At 48.2% G+C, this 18,910-nt stretch overlaps 1 protein-coding gene across 7 annotated transcripts in view; it reads right to left on the bottom strand.

The window, feature by feature from the left end:
• The window catches only part of ACHE (acetylcholinesterase (Yt blood group)), a 73,485-nt gene that overhangs the window by 5,296 nt on the left and 49,279 nt on the right, over window positions 1-18,910 (bottom strand). For 5 of the 7 annotated variants that reach the window (XM_088446161.1, XM_088446164.1, XM_088446162.1 and 2 more), the window contains 2 exons: window positions 7,586-9,118; window positions 7,238-7,407 (listed from right to left, as the gene is read on the bottom strand). In XM_088446161.1, coding sequence (XP_088302287.1) covers window positions 7,238-7,407; window positions 7,586-9,096 — 1,681 coding nt within the window. In that variant the 5' untranslated portion in view covers window positions 9,097-9,118. Of the gene's footprint in view, window positions 1-385; window positions 765-7,237; window positions 7,408-7,585; window positions 9,119-9,443; window positions 9,612-18,910 lie in introns of those variants that run through there. The other 2 variants (XM_088446163.1, XM_088446166.1) reach the window with 2 other exon arrangements.

Raw genomic sequence — 18,910 nt, 5'->3', positions numbered from 1 at the left:
ATTCTCTGTGCGGCACTGCATAATCTACAATAATTATTATACCGCAATTTTATTGCAGAATTCATATATATTATTTTTTTTATAGCATCAATAAAGTGAAAAAACACACCACTCCCACTGTATTTCAGCTTCTAATAGGGAGTCCGAATAATGCAATAAACAAATGCTTTAACAGGGTTCTACAATATTTAGCCACCAGGTGGCACTGTGCTGCGAATGAATCCAAAAAGTGGGAAACACAGAACGTTTGAGGTGTTTTTTCGCGTCACTGTCAGTTAATGGTGAAAGCATGCAGTTCGATGGGTCAGATGATGACGGAGTGATTTTTAGTCGTTTTAAGAAATCATGTGATGAATTGCATAAAACAATAAAAGCCAAAAAAAAAAAAAAAAAGGTGAAATGTGGAATAAAAATAATTTATTGAAAGTAGAAATAGATAAATGAACCACGTAGAGACTGAACGGAGAGAAGCATGACCTGAACGATGCAGGAAGCACATGGTGAGGAAGCGATGCATGCTGGGAAACGTTACCAGGCTAGGTGACGCCTGCGGACGTGTTCTGGGAGTTTGAGTTAATAGTCTCACATGCTGGTCTCTCACAGTATGAACGGAATTAGAAGTGACTGTCCAGTCAGGATTTGGGTTGCAGAGAGGGGGGAGGGGTAGGCTAATCACGTTTTATGCCGAACTATAAGGACACATAGTGTGAGCAGCGTCAGGAAGGGGCCGTTTCGGGAGCAGTTGGAGCAGGGCCCTTGGTTCACTATAAGGGAGAAAGTCAGATGTCAGATAGGGTAGTACAGGATAACATACACTTGGATGGGAAAATATCTCTATCACCGCCACTGTGTGCCTGATATCGAGGGACTCTACCTGAGGATGTGCTCTATCACCACCTATCTGCATTAACTATTAATGTACATACCTGTTACAGAGACAGGCACCAGTTGTGGCACACCCCACCCACATCATTCGCCACTTTTTAATTTTGAAACGACAATTTTTCCTCACAAATTGGGACAAACGGTATTTGAAACACGGCAGCTACAAAGACCACAAATTCTATTCAACCAATTTGATTCTGGAATCTAGAATTCTTTTAAAATATTTTCATGCAATTGGAAGCAATGTGACTCTTAAACCCCCATGACAGTCAATTCATCAATGCATGCAGCTTGTAGTCTAACGTCTGTGGACTTAATTTACTAAACTGGCTGCAGTGACTCGCCGTAACTGGATTAATCCTGGCTTAGGCCGGTACACAGGTCTAGGGAAGGCTGGTGAGTGTACATGGAGTTCACATGAAAGTGTTGTTAGTGATTAGATCGAACTTTGGAAAGTACAGGTGTGTATTTAATGATTTAGCCTCAATACGCCATGCAGCGCGATATGCCTGGTATGAGTGTGCCGCCAGGTCCCGTGCAACTTTGCTAGCGTCGGGCGTCTTTTTTTTTGCAATGCAATGTGACTAGGACGCACCAGGAGACTGTGCTGATCAATTTGATATGTGGCACTTGTATATCTGTGTGTGACTGAGACGGTAAACTTGGCGTGGAGAAAAGCTGCGGCTACTGCGTCGTAACACTTCTCCTGCTGATTGAGAGACTCAGTCGCACACAGATATACAAGTGTCACGTATCGAATGAATCAGCGCAGTCTCCTAGTGCCTCCTAGTTGCAGCACATTGCGACTTAGGCCCGTATCCAATTAGTTTCGCACCCGCGATATTTTTTCACCTGCCTGACTTTTCGCCTACAATGCGTATTTTAGCCGCGGAAACTTATCGTACGCGAATTCCAAAAGGCGTGAAAATGGAGATACGTGATATCAGAACAGGCGAAAAGTGGTGTCAGAATCGGGGAACTCAGGCTGAACCCTCCAAAAAGATGTGGAAACTTTGGGGATCAGTGTAGTAGTCCCCGATTGGAATCGGTGTAATTTACCGCCGAATCTCGACAGCGGCTGCCCAATATGGGTGAAAATCCCGATTGTCCCTAAGGTAAGTATTCACTAACCTAATTCCCTCCCCTGACCCTCCCTTAGGGTGCCTAACCCTAACCTTCCCCCCAGTGCCTAACCCTAATCCCCCCTCTAAGTGCGTAAACCTAACCCCCCCTTCCCCGCTGCCTAACCCTAAGTCCCCCGGGGGGGTGCCTAACCCTAACTCTCCCTCCCCCTTGCCTAACCCTAACCTCCCGGGGGGTTGCCTAACCCTAACCCTCCCTCCCCGTAGCCTAACCCTAACCTCCTGGGGGGGTGCCTAACCCTAACTCCCTCCCGGGGGTGCCTAACCCTAAGTCCCTCCCGGGGGTGCCTAACCCTAAGTCCCCCCCATGGGTGCCTACCCCTCCCGCTCCCTAGCCTAACCCTAACCCCCCCTCCCCCTAGCCTAACACCAACCTCCCGGGGGGGGGCCCTAATGCTAATTCCCCCCCGGGAGCCCTAAACCTAACCCCCCCCTTCACTTCAGACGGGATGCCGGGTGCTGGCGTCTGTAAAATGACAGGTGTCTAGATTTAGACGCCTGTCATGTAACCCTCACCGGGATTAAGCAGTCGGGGAGCCGGCTGTCGGGATTAGGTCCGCCGGCTTCCTGACTGCATACCCCCCGATTAGCACTAATGAAACAATTTGGGGTACTAAAGTTCGCACAATTGCCACTATTTAGCGTCTTTGCACAAGTGGTAAAGAATGGTATAAAGCAGTATTTTTGGGTGAAAATAAGCAGTCCTGGCAAATTTGGGGTACGTGAAAATGGGTGCAAGCTTCTTTAAAAGTTGCTAAAGCGAAGTTATAAGAAACATAAAAAACGCACCTTCAGCAAACACCTGCAATAAAAAAAACACCTCCCGCATACTTGCAGACCCCCCAAAAGTCTATTTAGCTACTTTTTAAGATCATACCCCCACTGTGCACTTTTTTGCCCCCTTTTTCAAAGTGCTTTTTTGGGGTGTTCCTCCCTTTTTTTTTTAGTTTTTTTTTTTACTCAGTTATCCTTTGGGGGGGCTGTCCCAAGGGTGCTGAGTGGTTTCCCCATCTTTGCACCCCTATATAGCCATTTTGCATTTTCTTTTCTCCACCTATTTATAGGCGAATCTTTTTTCGTCTATTACATTGCATCGCATTTTCGAGATGGAATGGAATACGAAGATATGTTTCTTCCTGGCGAAAAGTCGCAATCGGCGAATACTTTTTCCTTGATCTCAGCTTTTCGCTTCTAATTGAATACGGACCCTAGACGCATCTTCTGCAAAAAATACAAAAGACGCCCGACGCTAGCAGTGCCGCACGGGACCAGGCAGGCCGAGAGGGGCTGCAGCAAAGACGAGTGACTACACATCTGTAGCGCCTTTTGTCAGCTCTTGTGTAACTACAAGTCCCGGAAGCCTCTGCCAGCTACAGGCACACAGGTTCCCTAAGTCTGAGCTATAAATGAATCGCTGTGAAGCTCAGAGGGGAGAGTAGGAAGGAAATGTAAGAGGTTTGGTTACAGGTTGGGAATTCAGAGACCGTGTTAGTCGCCATAGCTTAAAAGGAAGGATCATTTTGAAAACTATAAAGGACTTTGGATTGGGAAGCAATTTTCTAGGGATTAAGGGGTTAAAAGAAGAAACAAAACATAATAAATGAGAAATTCAGATATATTTGGTTAGTAAAAAGAAGGCAGTTGGTTAGTAGTTATGTGCTGATTGTATTAGTAGGGTCAAGCAAGAGTTAGTCACTTTCAGTGCAGGAATGCTGATTGCAGCTGCAAATTAGGCTATCGGAATCCTGGTGTCATTGTATGGATGGCTCGCCAAGATTTCTCCTGTGCTATCCCCTACCTGTCCCTCTTTCTATTAGACTCTCCCCTTATATCCATTGCTTCAAACACTACCTCAAATCTCACTAATACCCCTTTTACACCACAGCTAAAACCCGGGTTATTGCAGGGTTAACCCAGGTCACTCCTTGGTGTAAAAGGGGACAGGGTTGGATTCCTGGGTCGAGTGACCGGCAATCCAACCCAGGTAACTTGCAGGGTTTAACACGGGAATAACCCGTGAAACCCTGAAGTGTAAACGGCGCGATCCGGGTCAGGGTGACCTGGATCATGCCGCATGCCTGCCGATTGGCCGGCTTCAGTGGCGCTTGGAGATAACGTCATCTCCAAGCGTCCACTTCAACGCCAGAAAAGCCGGGTCTCTGCAGACCCGGCTCTGGTGTGAACGGCGCCGACTCGGATCTGATCCAGATTGGAACCCCAGTTCCAACCTCTGGGTCAGATCTGGAATTTTGGTATAAAAGCGGTATTACTCACCTTTGCATACTGGATCTCTCATTATGTCCTTCCCTCCATCATCTATAACTCATATATCTCCCCAGCAGCCTCACTCCTTTTCCCTTTTAGAATGTCAGCTCTTGCAAGCAGGGCCATCCCTCCTAATGTTTATTCCATCCCCCCGTGTCCAATATCTCAGCCAACTGGTTTGGGTCACTATTGTTTATTATGTCGGCATTATGGGCCTGATTCAGCTTGGATCGCATGTTTGTAATCGCACGCCCCCGCTGGCTGCGAAATTATGCAAATGAATGCGATTGCAATGTGACCACCGCACGATACAAAGACGCCCACCTCCCATTACATACATCTACAAGTCAGCAAAATCATTGGTAACATCGAGCAACATGGACCCATACGCACAGTTGTGGTTGAGCTTGGCCTGACTCACAAACTGCAAAACTTCCTGTCGCCATCTATTCCTCTGACTGTGAATGCCGTCGCAGGGGCTTAATTATGCATGCTCCTGTAGCGGCGTTCAATCACACAGGCACGCTTGCGTTCCTTCAACTGCCCCCCTCTTCATCCCCAGACGTCACTTCCGGTCAATCATTTCTCAATGGTCCTGAGTATATGCTGCATTCGCTTTCGCAGCGCCAGGTTCGCGCATGCATGCTGCGGTGCATGCGCAGAACGCAAACATCAACCGGGTGCGTGCATCCGTAAGACTTGCGATCCAAGCTGAATCAGACCCTATGCTAAGGGTCAGTATTATTCCCACATTTGTCAACTATGTGGTTGTGTTTGTATTATCTCTATTTATTATGTGTCAGGTTTGTACTCCCAATTGTTACTATGTATATTGGTTTATCCTGTTACTCAGTTATCCCAGTTTTGTATTTTTGCTCTGTACACCTTAAAGATAAAAGCTAATAATAATAATAATAATAATAATAATAGCAAGTTGTATAATAGGGGTGTCGCCCGACTTTTATTTATTGGATTCTACACGCCCTATCCAAGTTTTTATTGTATACTGTACATTGCTTTTTCTTCCTATCTTCCTTTTATGCTTTTCAGACATGTACTTATATGGTCAGGCCGAGTTCTGGATTTTGGCAGCCCTAGTACAAGGGTAGGCACCGTTAAGCAAACTCCAGCTGCTGTGGAACTATCCCATAATTTTGTACCACAGTTTTGATGCTAGGTAGGGCCTGCTAAAAAATGTGGCAGGGCATGCTAGGACGTGGAGTTCCACAGCAGCTGGTGCACAGGCAGTGGCGTATCCATGGGGGGGTTGGGCAGGGCACGTGCCCTGGGCACCGTCCAGGGCAGTGCGGTCCGCGCAACTACACAATAGAACAAATACACCGCCGCCGTCAACGGCATGTTTGTTTGAGCACTGCAGCCAATAAGAGTCAGACAGACTCTCATTGGCTGCTGTACCCTGTGCCAGAGCCGGACTGGACCTCACTCATGAGCTCTGCCTTCGGGCTCCCGCAGTGGTTGAAGGGAGAGACGATAGTGCCGAGCGGGACCGGAGGAGCAGACGGCGGCGGGTGCAGGAGTGGGGATAAGGGCATAGGCAAACGCAGGGGGGGTTTCCGTCTGCCTGGAAACCCCCCTCCCCAGCACACACCATGACCACAATACAAATAGTAATATAATAGAATGTTACTAGTGCTGCATGTTCTTCTCAGTATCACAAATGAAATGATTAGCACCACCTGTGGATCTTTTAAAATGTGTCAGCCAGTAATAAATACACCTGTGCACCAACTAGGAGATGTGGAAAATCTGCACTGTTAGGGGTGCACTGCTATAGACCATCAATAGGGTTAATAATTAATACTGTATAATAATACACTATCCAGTACATAAGGAGACCGATCTGTACATATATGTCCTGGGCAGTGCTAGGTTCTTCTGCTGCTCCCTCAGACTCCCGGACTTGCTCCAGTGCTCGGGAATGGAGCCCACATCTGAAAAAAACCCATTCTGCTCACACAGGATAGACCTACTGCCGCATCTAATGGCTTACTGTGACCTCTGGTCCTGTATATGCTGGAATTATGCAACACAATATACTTTGTATGTAACATATTACAGCTGGATAAGTGCTAATTATGCCCTCTTCATGGACTGGCCACACTCACTCTAAAATCAAGCATTTGGAAACCCCCTCTAGAAATCCTGCGTTTGCCACTGAAGGGTAAGTATAATTATGTCTGTGTGTTTTATGTGTGCAGGGCACTACTACTATGGGCACTGTATCAGGGGGCACTACTGGGGGCAATGTATAAGGGGCACTACTGGGGGGCACTGTATAAGGGGCACTAGTGGGGGCACTGCATAAGGGGCATTACTGGGGGCACTGTATAAGGGGCACTGCTACTGGGGACATTGCATAAGGGGCACTGCTACAGTGGGCATTGCATAAGGGGCACTACTACTGGGGGCATTAACGTGCATATGGAATGGAAAGTAATGTGCCCAGAGTGACGAGAAATGGTGGTGGGTCATGTTGATACCCCATTTTTCAGTGGCCAAGCCCCCATTTTCCACTGACCACGCCCACCTTTTCGACACAGGGCGCAACACGCAACAGATCTGTGTCATATCCTAGGGCAGTAGTTCTCAAACTTGGTCATCTAGCAGGTGCACAGTATTCATTACTCGCTGACACATTTTAAAAGAACCACAGGTACAACTAATTATTTCACTTGTGATTCTGTGAAGAGACCTGGAAAACATGTACTGCTTGAGGTCCTGAAGACCGAGTTTGAGAACCTGTGTCCTAGGACCCTAAACATAAACTCTTGCTGACCACATGACTGAGAAGATAAAGCCATGTATTGCGTATAGGATCTGAACAAGCCTAGAACTTCACATCATTCAGGTGTATGGCAAAAAGCCAGGTCACATGTCAGCAGCCAGCATATAGGTGGAGGCCTGGGATGGAAAATTCTTGGTACCTGTGATATTGAGCAGCTTGGGCAGAAACCGGTTCCAGAAGGTACACGTCTGGACTCTTATTCCCTGCAGGTTCTGGACAGGTTTATTGTTCAAGGCTAAGTACCTCTGCTCCGTTCCACTGTACACAGGCCACCGTGGCTGGCGAGCATCGTTACCCTCGTTAGGGTCTCTGGTAGGGAAATCAAACAGTGTAAGAAACTTCAGCTACATTTTATATCATTGTAACCCCACCATTATTAATTTAATATAGTCAATGGAAGTCTACTTCTGTCAGCCACCCTTATTTTGCTCAATTTCCTTACCACTCATAATTACAGAATTTAAACTCAGACTGTGCAGACCCTCACCCAGTCCGTGCAAAGTTGGCCCAGTATCTCATTATGCGACGGCTCAAGTCAGCCTCCTGCTTGGTGTAGTTCAGTTTGGGCTCCAGAGGAAGACCAAAGACGAACTCAATCTCATACCCATGCGGAACCCCCATCCACTGCGGCCAAACCATGTTGGATGCTCTGTGATCGAAGTAGTAGGTGTACACCCTGTTCCCAAACTCTGATACTTTTCCTGCAAAGTGGCTCACAGGGCAGATGACATTGTGGTCTCCCACCAACTGATCCATGGCCTCCCTGTTTTTCAATGGAGCATGCTCATCTGCCCAGTCGGTGTACTGCATCACCACTGCTTCCAGGGCAATGTCATTAGCCTGTGGGACACTCATCCTCACCCCACTGAGGAACTCCTCCCGGCTGATCAAGCTGTCATTGTTCTTACTGAAGCCTGGTGCTCCATACAGCAGGAAGTAGGAACCTTCATTCTGATTGACACCTACTATCAAAGGACATGACTTAAACCTGCCCATGTTTATCAGAGTCTCAGGGGCTTCTGGAAAGAAGTCTCCATCGGGTACGGGCACAAAGGCAAATCGGAAGACACTTGGTGCCGGAAACACAGAAAACTCGTGGTCGATAAGTTCCTGTGGAGTCTTTGATCGAAGACAATTCAGTAACTCTGTGTCATTTCCCTGTCTACAATCTAGCAGCTTCCCCAGGAGTTCTGCCCGACGTCTACCTTCTTGGGGTGTAGTGGTTGCCCATGGTGTGTTGGGAGAGCCACTCTGCAGGACAGCTTTGGAGAAGAGAAGGTGGCTGCCTGGAGAAAGTACATGCATGCCAACTGAAGCACCCCCAGCACTCTCCCCAAAAATGGTGACTGTCCGAGGGTCTCCGCCAAAGAACACAATGTTATCTTGGATCCACTGGAGTGCCAGGCGCTGGTCAAACAAGCCCACATTCCCTGGAGCATCTGCACTCCCAGGTGTCAGTGTCAGAAAGCCAAAAGCTCCCAAGCGATAGTTCATTGAGACCACCACCACATTTTCCGCATGGCATAGATAGCGTCCATCATAGACATCCAGTGAGGAGGATCCTGTGGAGAATCCACCCCCATAGATCCAAACCATGACTGTAGCATTTGTAGGACGTGGGTGAGGCACCCAAATGTTCAGGTACAAGCAGTCCTCACTCATGGGCCGGTTAGGGTTCCACATTTCCATCCCTGAAAAGCCAGGGTACAAAGTGTCAAAATATTGGTAACACGTATTGGGGTAGGTGGTGGCATCCCACACCTCACTCCACGGTTTTTTCTGCTCTGTTCGACGGAAGCGTAATTTGTCAACAGGTGGTTCTGCAAATGGAATCCCTAGAAACGCACTGACATGGCTGGAGAGGACACTTAGCCTTGTACCTCGCACTTTACCAGAGCGGGTGGTGACCAGGAGCTCCGGATCACTTTGACCAAGCGCATGAGACAGGAGCACGGAGAGGGTGCAGAGGCAAAATGGGGTGACAGACAAGAACTGCATGACTGGTCCTCACTGAAATGACCTGAAGAAGAAGCAAGAAAACACAATGATTTCATGGCAATACATGGGCCTGCTGGACTCATGAAAGAAAAATGAGTAAACCACAACACCACAGCCTAGAAAAACATTTCCTAGAAAGAAGCAGAATGCTCGAGAGATAAGAGGAAAAAAAAACGATGGTGCAAGAGCGGAGATAAGAAAGTGAGAGGAAGACAGCGTAGAGCAGCGAAGCAACAGGGAGAGAAAGGTGGAAAATCAGAGGACACATATGATGTAACGTGACGACTAACGAAACAGCAGAGGAAAACAAGCAGTAAAAAAATAATAATAACAATTCCAATCCTAACCAAGAAATTGTCAGTAGTAGAACTGATGGCTGCAGTTCTCAGTCCAGCCTCTCTTCTTCAGTTACACCTCTCACTCACGTTCCTCTCCTTTCCATATGTCTTTTGTCCTCTCCTCTTTTCCACTCTGTCTCTCCCTCACCCCCAGCAGCTCAGAGAACAGCTGTGACCTCACCATTCACAGGCAGTGTGAGAGGGAGCTACAGGAGGTTTACGAGGGGGAGTGCGGAGTTTAGGGAGGAGAGCTCTTAAGGGGGCCTCTCTTATCACAGCTCACATGACCGAGTGTGAGGCCCCTTTATCAATACCCAGCTGGGTAAAGTCACTAACGCAGATGCTAAACACAGGAATCTCTCCATTTTCTACATCTCGAAACTGAATTTATTTTTATTTATATTACTACTCATCCTCAATTAATACAGCGCAAAAAAAAACAAATATCAGGCAGCACTGTGTGATCGTAGAGGGGCTGATTGGAGTTGTCGCGGGTGCGGACACATTGCACGTGGAAATAAATGTGGAATTCGCCTGTGGGCAGGGATGCGTGCAGCTATGCGCCATACCCTTCCCCCATCTCTCTCCGTTTGCGAAAGTAGCCGCCATCACTATCGGAGCGCATTTGAGGCAGCCTTACACGTGGTGCAAGAGATCAGTCCGAAATCCCTGTTTGTACCATCTCTGCATAGCCTGCAAATCTGCTACATGCCTATGACACACGCTCAAAACACTTAGGGCCTGATTCTGCAAGGATCGTAATTGCAAAGCTGCACGCAGGCTATAGAGATATGATGTATGCACGCAGGCTATAGAGATATGATGTATGCACGCAGGCTATAGATATATGATGTATGCACGCAGGCTATAGATATGATGTATACACGCAGGCTATAGTTATATGATGTATACACGCAGGCTATAGATATATGATGTATACATGCAGGCTATAGATATATGATGTATGCACGCAGGCTATAGATATATGATGTATACACGCAGGCTATAGATATATGATGTATACATGCAGGCTACAGATATATGATGTATGCACGCAGGCTATAGATATATGATGTATACATGCAGGCTATAGATATATGATGTATGCACTCAGGCTATAGATATATGATGTATGCACGCAGGCTATAGAGATATGATGTATGCACGCAGGCTATAGAGATATGATGTATGCACGCAGGCTATAGATATATGATGTATACACGCAGGCTATAGATATATGATGTATGCACGCAGGCTATAGATATGATGTATACACGCAGGCTATAGTTATATGATGTATACACGCAGGCTATAGATATATGATGTATACATGCAGGCTATAGATATATGATGTATACATGCAGGCTATAGATATATGATGTATACACGCAGGCTATAGCTATATGATGTATGCACGGAGGCTATAGATATATGGTAATACAGCAGGAGGCATCACTCCTCCTGTGCATTACTTATCTGAGCTGCGTTGTCCAACGCAGCATCTGATAATCTGCGTACCATTGTACGGCTGCGGGGACCCATGGGGTACCGCTGCCAGCCGCCGCAGTTTAGAGGAAGAGGCCAGGTGACGGAGGTCCTGGCCTCTTCCCTCCCCTGCAACGGCGGTGACACGCCTCCGTCTCGGAAAACGGAGGGCATCGCTGCCCCCTCCCCACCTCCAAACAGCAGCAGACTGTCAATCAATTGACAGTCTGCAGCCAGTTTGCGCGCGTGGCTCGCAGACCCGTTCTGCACATGCGCATAATGGGTCTGGCGCCTGCGCAGATTCCCGAACATCGTGCACTGCTGAATCAGGCCCTTAGACCGCCTGCGAACACCCGGTTGCCTCTGTTACACCCATTCAGCCGCAATGGGAGACGCGACCGAGCTGCCTACGACTCTGAAACATCTAACCGGCTGCGGATCGCGTGCGGTGCAAAAAAATCTAAAAAGACCATCCGCAAAGTAAGTTGCATGCATCTCTGAATAAGCCCCAAGATGTTTAATTGCTTATATCAGTCTCTGCCCCTGGAGCTTATAATTTAATTCCCCTACCACAGACACATGGACATATACCGGGGCCAATTCTGCCAGACGCCAATTAACCCACTAGTATGTATATATGGACAGTGGGCAGAATTCGGAGCACCTGGTGTAAACCAATGATAGGTGCACGTTAAGCGGTCAATGTTTTCAATCTGCGCATTGTCCAGTTGCACCACGCATGCGCCCCCGAGGTTACTGCCGACAGCCGCTGAATGAATTTAGACGCAGGGAGAGGCATTTTCAGTGGGCGTTCCTGGGTAGTAAAAGGGGGGTGGCTAGTCAGACGCAGGCGTGTCGCGGACAGCGACTACAGCTTTTCCCGCTGTTGCACTGATTTTGGTGGCCATGTTCGACAGACTTTCTGCACCTCCATAGGGCGGGTGCAAAGTTGGATTGTGCGGCTGATGGTGCTACTTAGGGTCTGATTCTGATTTGGGAATAGAGTAATATAGAGCAAGTAACTGTGTATCTGGACAAACCATGTTGCAATGCAAAGGGGGGGCAAATACATATTATATTTTGCATGCAGGGTAATACGGGCTGTAGCACACAAATCATACATGCCGACAATCAGCCCCCTCCTTCTGGGAGGGAGCTGATTGTCGGCTAACAGCGGGGGGCATTTCCGGGCATATGTGACACGTTAGGGGCGGAGCCGCAATATTCACGTCACCGCGGCCCCGCCTCCTCTTCACAATGCCGTTATTTTCGGCACTATGAAGCAGGGGGCGGGGCCACGATGGCGATGTCACCGCCCCCCCCCCCCCCCTGCTGTGGGGATTTCTAGTGGATTCTGGGGAGAGGTCAGGAGGGTTGGAGGAGTGTCGGGAGGCTTGCCTGCCTTTCCGGGGGGCCGGGTGCGGCACCCCAAAATCGGGAGGCTCCCGGCCAAATTGGGAGGGTAGGCAAGCCTGCCACTAATACTGCACAGCTTTATTTTTACACTGCAATGTAGATGTCAGTTTGGACACACTCCACCCAAACCTAAATCTCTCTGCACATCTTACATCTGCCCCACCTGCAGTGCAGCATTGTTTTACTAAGATGCACAGTTACTTTCTCTTTCATAAGGGGGGTACACACCTAGCATATATATCTGCAGATGATGGTCGATCATACTAGGGATGTGCGCTGGACCATTTTTGCTGGATTTGGATTTGGTTCTGATTCGTCATCCAGCTTTGGATTTGAATTTCCCAAACCTGCGGTGACTGCTTTAGGATTTAGATTTTTTACAAAAATTGACAAAAAAAGCTAAAATCACATAATTTGGGCTTTTTTTGTTCCTAGATTATTATTAACCCCAATAACATTAATTTCCAGTCATTTACAGTCAATTTAGACCACCTCACAGCTCACAATATTGTTTTCACCATTATTGGCCAAAGGCTGCAGTGAGCTGGCTGGTTACTAAGCGTCACACACAGTTTAAAGCACATCTATGAAACATTGCCACTCACTGTCACTTACTACTGAGTCACAGTAATTGTGTGTTATGGACAAGGAGTCACGGTGCTTGTATACACAGAGGGCTATGGTCCAAGGAGTTACAGTGCTTGTATACACAGAGGGCTTTGGCCCAAGGAGTCATGGTGCTTGTATACATAGGGAATCAGTATGCGGCCGGCGGTTCAAATGCTGACAGCGGAAGCCCGGCAGGGGTGAAGATCCTGAACGTCCAAAAGTAAGTATAAACTAACCTAATTCTACCCCCTAACCCTCCTTTAGGGGTGCCTAACCCTAACCTCCCCCCTAAGTGCCTAAACCTAACCCCCCCTTCCCCACAGCCTAACCCTGTCTCCCGGGGGGGTCCCTAACCCTAACCCTCCACCCCCCCCGCGGCTGGCAGCGCCTGTCGCCCAGCTTACCTTCAATAGATAAGCCAGATGTCTGGCTCCCAGTGTCTGGATTCCGACGCCTGTCATTAGACACTTGCCAGGATTAGACAGTTGGGAAGCCAGCGGTCAGGATTACGTCTGTCGGCTTCCCGGCTGCTTCCCATACACAGAGGGCTACTGCCCTAGGAGTCAGGGTGCTTGTAAACACAGAGGGCTACTGCCCAAAGAGTTAGGGTGCTTTTATACACAGAAGGCTACTGCCCTAGGAGTCACGGTTCTTGTCTATACAGAGGGCTACTGCCCTAGGAGTGACGGTGCTTGTAATACACAGTGGGCTAAGGCTCAAGGAGTTACAGTGCTTGTATACACAGTGGGCTAAGGCCCAAGGAGTTAGAGTGCTTGTATACACAGTGGGCTACGGCCCAAGGAGTTATGATGCTTGTATACACAGAGGGCTACGGCCCTAGGAGTCACAGTGCTTGTATACACAGTGGGCTAAGGTCCAAGAAGTCACGGTGCTTGTATACACAGTATGCTAAGATCCAAGGAGTTACCTTGCTTGTATACACAGAGGGCTATGGCCCAAGGAGTTACGGTGCTTGTATACACAGTGGGCTAAGGCCCAAGGAGTTAGAGTGCTTGTATACACAGTGGGCTACGGCCCAAGGAGTTATGATGCTTGTATACAGAGGGCTACGGCCCTAGGAGTCACAGTACTTGTATACACAGTGGGCTAAGGTCCAAGGAGTTACCTTGCTTGTATACACAGAGGGCTATGGCCCAAGGAGTTACGGTGCTTGTAGACACAGTGGGCTAAGGCCCAAGGAGTCACGGTTCTTGTATACACAGAGGGCTATGGCCCTAGGAGTCACGGTGCTTGTATACACAGTATGCTAAGGTCCAAGGAGTTACCTTGCTTGTATACACAGAGGGCTACGGCCCAAGGAGTTACGGTGCTTGTAGACACAGTGGGCTAAGGCCCAAGGAGTCATGGTTCTTGTATACACAGAGGGCTATGGCCCTAGGAGTCACGGTGCTTGTATACACAGTGGGCTAAGGCCCAAGGAGTTATGGTGCTTGTGTACACAGAGGGCTACGGCCCTAGGAGTCATGGTGCAAGGTCCAGGGAGTTACCTTACTTGTATATACAGAGGGCTAAGGCCCAAGGAGTTACGGTGCTTGTATACACAGTGGGCTAAGGCCCAAGGAGTTACGGTGCTTGTATACACAGTGGGCTAAGGCCCAAGGATTTACGGTGCTTGTATACACAGAGAGCTACTGTCCTTGGAGTCATGGTGCTTGAATACACAGAGGGCTACGGCCCTAGGAGTCACGGTGCTTGTATACACAGTGGGCTAAGGCCCAAGGAGTTACAGTGCTTGTATTCACAGTGGGCTATGGCCCAAGGAGTTACAATGCTTGTATACACAGAGGGCTATGGACCTAGGAGTCACTGTGATTGTATACACAGAGGGCTAAGGCCCAAGGAGTTACGGTGCTTGTATACACAGTGGGCTACTGCCCAAGGAGTTACGGTGCACGGGGCGTGCTGTCAATCAACATCAACAGCACGCCCCCTTTGGTGCGAGACCGGAGCGATGGAAAGCCCGTCGCTCCCCGGGTCTCGCGCATGCGCACGACGTAGCTCCCTCCGTCGTGCGCATGTGCATTGGGGAACATCGACCCACTTGCAAGCATACTGCCGCTCGCGAGTGGGTCTGAATGACCCCCTAAAGCCCAAAGAGTTACCTTGCTTGTATACACAGAGGGCTAAGGCCCAAGGAGTTACGGTGCTTGTATACACAGAGGGCTAAAGCCTAAGGAGTTACTTTGCTTGTATACACAGAGGGCTAAGGCCCAAGGAGTTACAGTGCTTATGCACACAGAGGGCTACTGCAAACTCTCTAGTCTGCCCATCTGTACCTTAAGCCTTGACCATTTGCACATTGATATCTGCCAGGTTCTAAATGCAGATTTGTAATATTCCACGATGTCCCCGTCCCTTGTCTTGTCTGATACACTCGCCATTGTGCTCATTTGCAGTATCAATCCTCATTATATAACACCAATATACTGTCTCCTTTTTGAGAGATCATTTGGGGAATCCCGGTCGTGCTTCATTTTGTTTTCACACAGAACTGTTATTTTGTCACCAGTCCCGGGCTTGGCACACGGCATCGGCAGCCAATCCTGCCGCGTGCACACGCCAACCCTTTACACGTCAGATCACTCTTTGCTTATACTTTGCGATATTTGAAAAAACAGACATATTGGAGTATATTTACTAAAGTGCAGGTTTTTAGAAGTGGAGATGTTGCCTATGGCAACCAATCAGATTTGAGCTAATATCTTCTAGAAGGTGCTAGATAAATCATAAGTAGAATCTAAACTTCTAAAAACCCGCACCTTAGTAAATATATACCCCATAATGAACCATTTGGAGGTACATTCCACTATTTAAATAAACTGCTATCTTATGTATGAGTTGCTCCCCACACCTTATAGATTGCAAGCTCATTTGGCAAAGGGCCATCTTTACCATCTAGTTCATGATAGTTAGTTTGCGCTGAAAATGTGCAGCGCTGTGTTAATACATCAGTACTTTATTAATGCAGAATAACAATGAGGGCGACTCAGTTCAGCGTGATGTGAATAGCATTGGGAAGGAGTTCCCGGAGCTGTTCAATTGTCCCCATCGCGTCCTGCGCTTAGTCGGCAGATGCTGGTTGCCAAGCTTTAAGCTGGGTGTTAAGTCGCGGTAACCGGCACTCTCCAACTTAAGTGTCGGCCGCCATGCTGTTAGCGCCGCTCTAAGCCGGAAAAGAAAATTGCGCCGGGGCTTAAGTCGCACCTCAGGAGGGTGCGCGCGGATATCCTCTAGTCGGACTAAACAGCGCGGTCATTTGAATAGCTACGGGAACTCCTTCCCGGCGCTATTGAAATCGCACTGAATTGAATCTCCCCCAGCGACAGTTTCAAAAAAGTGATTTTGGGCCTAACGAAGCTCCCGGTACTGATTTTTCTTTCGCTGGGGAGGAGAGGGGAGAGGTCGACACACGTTTTGGGGTTTTCAATCTACCTGTGTATTATCGTAATAATAATAATTTTACACCTGTGTACCTCTCCATAGAACCCCATAGGGCAGCTATCTTTCATTTTTCGATCCCTATTTGCTATATAGAATTGTGTTGCTGAGCCTGTTTCTATAAATACAACAGGTTATTGATGTGATTTTGGTAACTAAAGGGTATGATAGTCATAGAATATATTCGTATATTTTACTGAACGCCTCTTTCCTAAATCCCTGCTTCTAATATTTCCCATTCTCTGGTTCTTCTGATCTCCCAAATAGTGGTCATTTTACGGTCTATAATCTCCCTGCCACTCTCGCAGGCTCTGACCCAGGTTACCCCCCCTCACCCTTGAATGTTTCTGCTGACAGCTTCAGCTGGGGGGTGATAAATAGAGAGGGTCTGAGGAGAAGGTACATCCTGCAGCTGTCTCTCATGTCTATTTCTGGCAAGCTCGCAGATAACGTTTCATATATATACACACTGCCGCCGTATACGCCTCGCTGCCCACTGAGTATATAGACCTTGTCTCTCTCCTCTTTTTGTCGTTTAGGTGAATGTGTCTCAAGGTTGTAAAAATAATTAATTGCACCCCCCCAAAAATTAGCCCAGTATTTAGGTGCCGTGCACAGGGGCTTCGTCAGGTAACGATACCCCATACCACTATTAGCGATCTGGCAATAATTAGTTCCTACCATCGCACGATGCAAAGAAATACAGTTCCTAGGGCCTGATTCAGCATGGATCGCTATTGCGAATACGCACACAGAAGGCTGATTGTTGCGTACTGCGCATGCATGGCGGTGACGTGCGCGAAGGCTCCACTGCGATCGCGCTGACCATGCAGACCCATCGCAAAGTGATTGACAGGAAGTTATCGTTTGGGGGTGTTGATAAGGCGGGGGGGGGGAAACGCAGGCGTGTCAGTGCACTTGAACGCCGTTACAGGGGCGTTCATACGCAGCTTGAGCTTTCACAGCGTGCAATGAGGTTAGAAAATTCTGGGTAAGGTCAGATCTGTTGTAATTGTGCGTAAGGCCCCGATGGTACACGATGTTACCGATGGTTTCACAGACTTGCAAAGGTATTACAGATGGGAGTAAGGGAAAGTGGCCGTCCTTCTGTTGGGCTGCGATGGCATTGCGATTGGAAACATTAGCATATTTTTTTGCACCCGACCTGCGTGCGTAATCGCGGCTGCGTTCGCAATACGGATCGTCGCTGAATCAGGCCCTTGGTGAGATGACAGAAAACAGCAGACTGTTGAGGAACAGGTGACACACAGAAGAGCTTGCATAGATTACAGACTAACTGTATATTGTCTACGCCATCCGACACAGAAAATCTATGTATACTAACAGCAAGATGTCAGGCAGATGCTCCTGCAAATATATCATTAATACTATGAAGGATGTGTGCGGATCTCTTGTTTGGCTGATGTAATGAATGGAATAGCAGGACAGGGAGAAGGGGGAGCGTTGGAGGGGAGGAGGGGGTGACAGGGAACAGAGAGAGGGAGGAGGGGGAAGATTGAGAGGATTGATACAGATGGATATGGGGATTCCAGACATTGCGAGGCAGATAGGAGGGTGGGGTGGGGGGGTGGGAAGAGCATAGGGAGTGCAGTATAGAGTGTGATGGCAGGATTGATAGAAACAGTGGAGGCAGACACTGTCCTCCAATATGAAAAACTGCCAGCCACTGTCATCCACTCCATAAACACTGCCAGCCACTGTCACCCACTCCATAAACACTGCCAGCCACTGTCACCCACTCCATAAACACTGCCAGGCACTGTCACCCACTCCATAAACACTGCCAGCCACAGGGCCTGATTCAGAGCTGCTCGCTAGTTGCGATCGCTCGCAAGATGTATATGCAAATTGCGTAGGCAGTGCTATCGCACAACAATGCATTAGCACGCCCAGTATTTCTTAGAGAGCGATCACATAGTGTATGCAGACATCCACCAGCCTGTTTTAAGACGCCCACTTGTGCACGTCATGTCCAGGAAGTGTATGCAACCATCGGTACATCGGGTAACATCGGATGCGATCGCAGCGCTTGAGGTTGACCATACCCTGCCGCAAGCACTGCGAGCACTTCAGTGTAACAACAAGCCAGGTGACGTGTCTTGATATGATGCTGTCTTATAATTATGCACACCTCTAAAACACAGTTGAGATGCTCAGGCACGCCTGCGTTTGCACCTCCACTCCCCCATTTTTAATGGCCAGCCCCTGTTACCACCTACAAACGGCTTCTCCTGTCACTCACTCTGCTGGGCTGTCTATAAGATGCGAGCGAATGCATTGTGAACTTTTGCTAAGGTATGCACATGAGCACAATGCATACACACTGCATACCATCGGCAGCAGCGAGAGTATGCATCTTAGCGAGCAGGTCTGAATAAGGCCAACTGTCCCAAATGCTGCCAGCCACTGTCACCCATTCCATAAACACTGCCGGCCACTGTCACCCTATCCATAAACACTGCCGGCCACTGTCACCCTATCCATAA

This window comes from Taudactylus pleione, unplaced genomic scaffold (assembly GCF_031769625.1).
Source record: "Taudactylus pleione unplaced genomic scaffold, aTauple2 ptg000393l, whole genome shotgun sequence".
Lineage (NCBI taxonomy): Eukaryota > Metazoa > Chordata > Amphibia > Anura > Myobatrachidae > Taudactylus > Taudactylus pleione.
The sequence above is the reverse complement of the archived record's forward strand: the minus strand, read 5'-3'. Positions and strand labels throughout refer to the sequence as shown.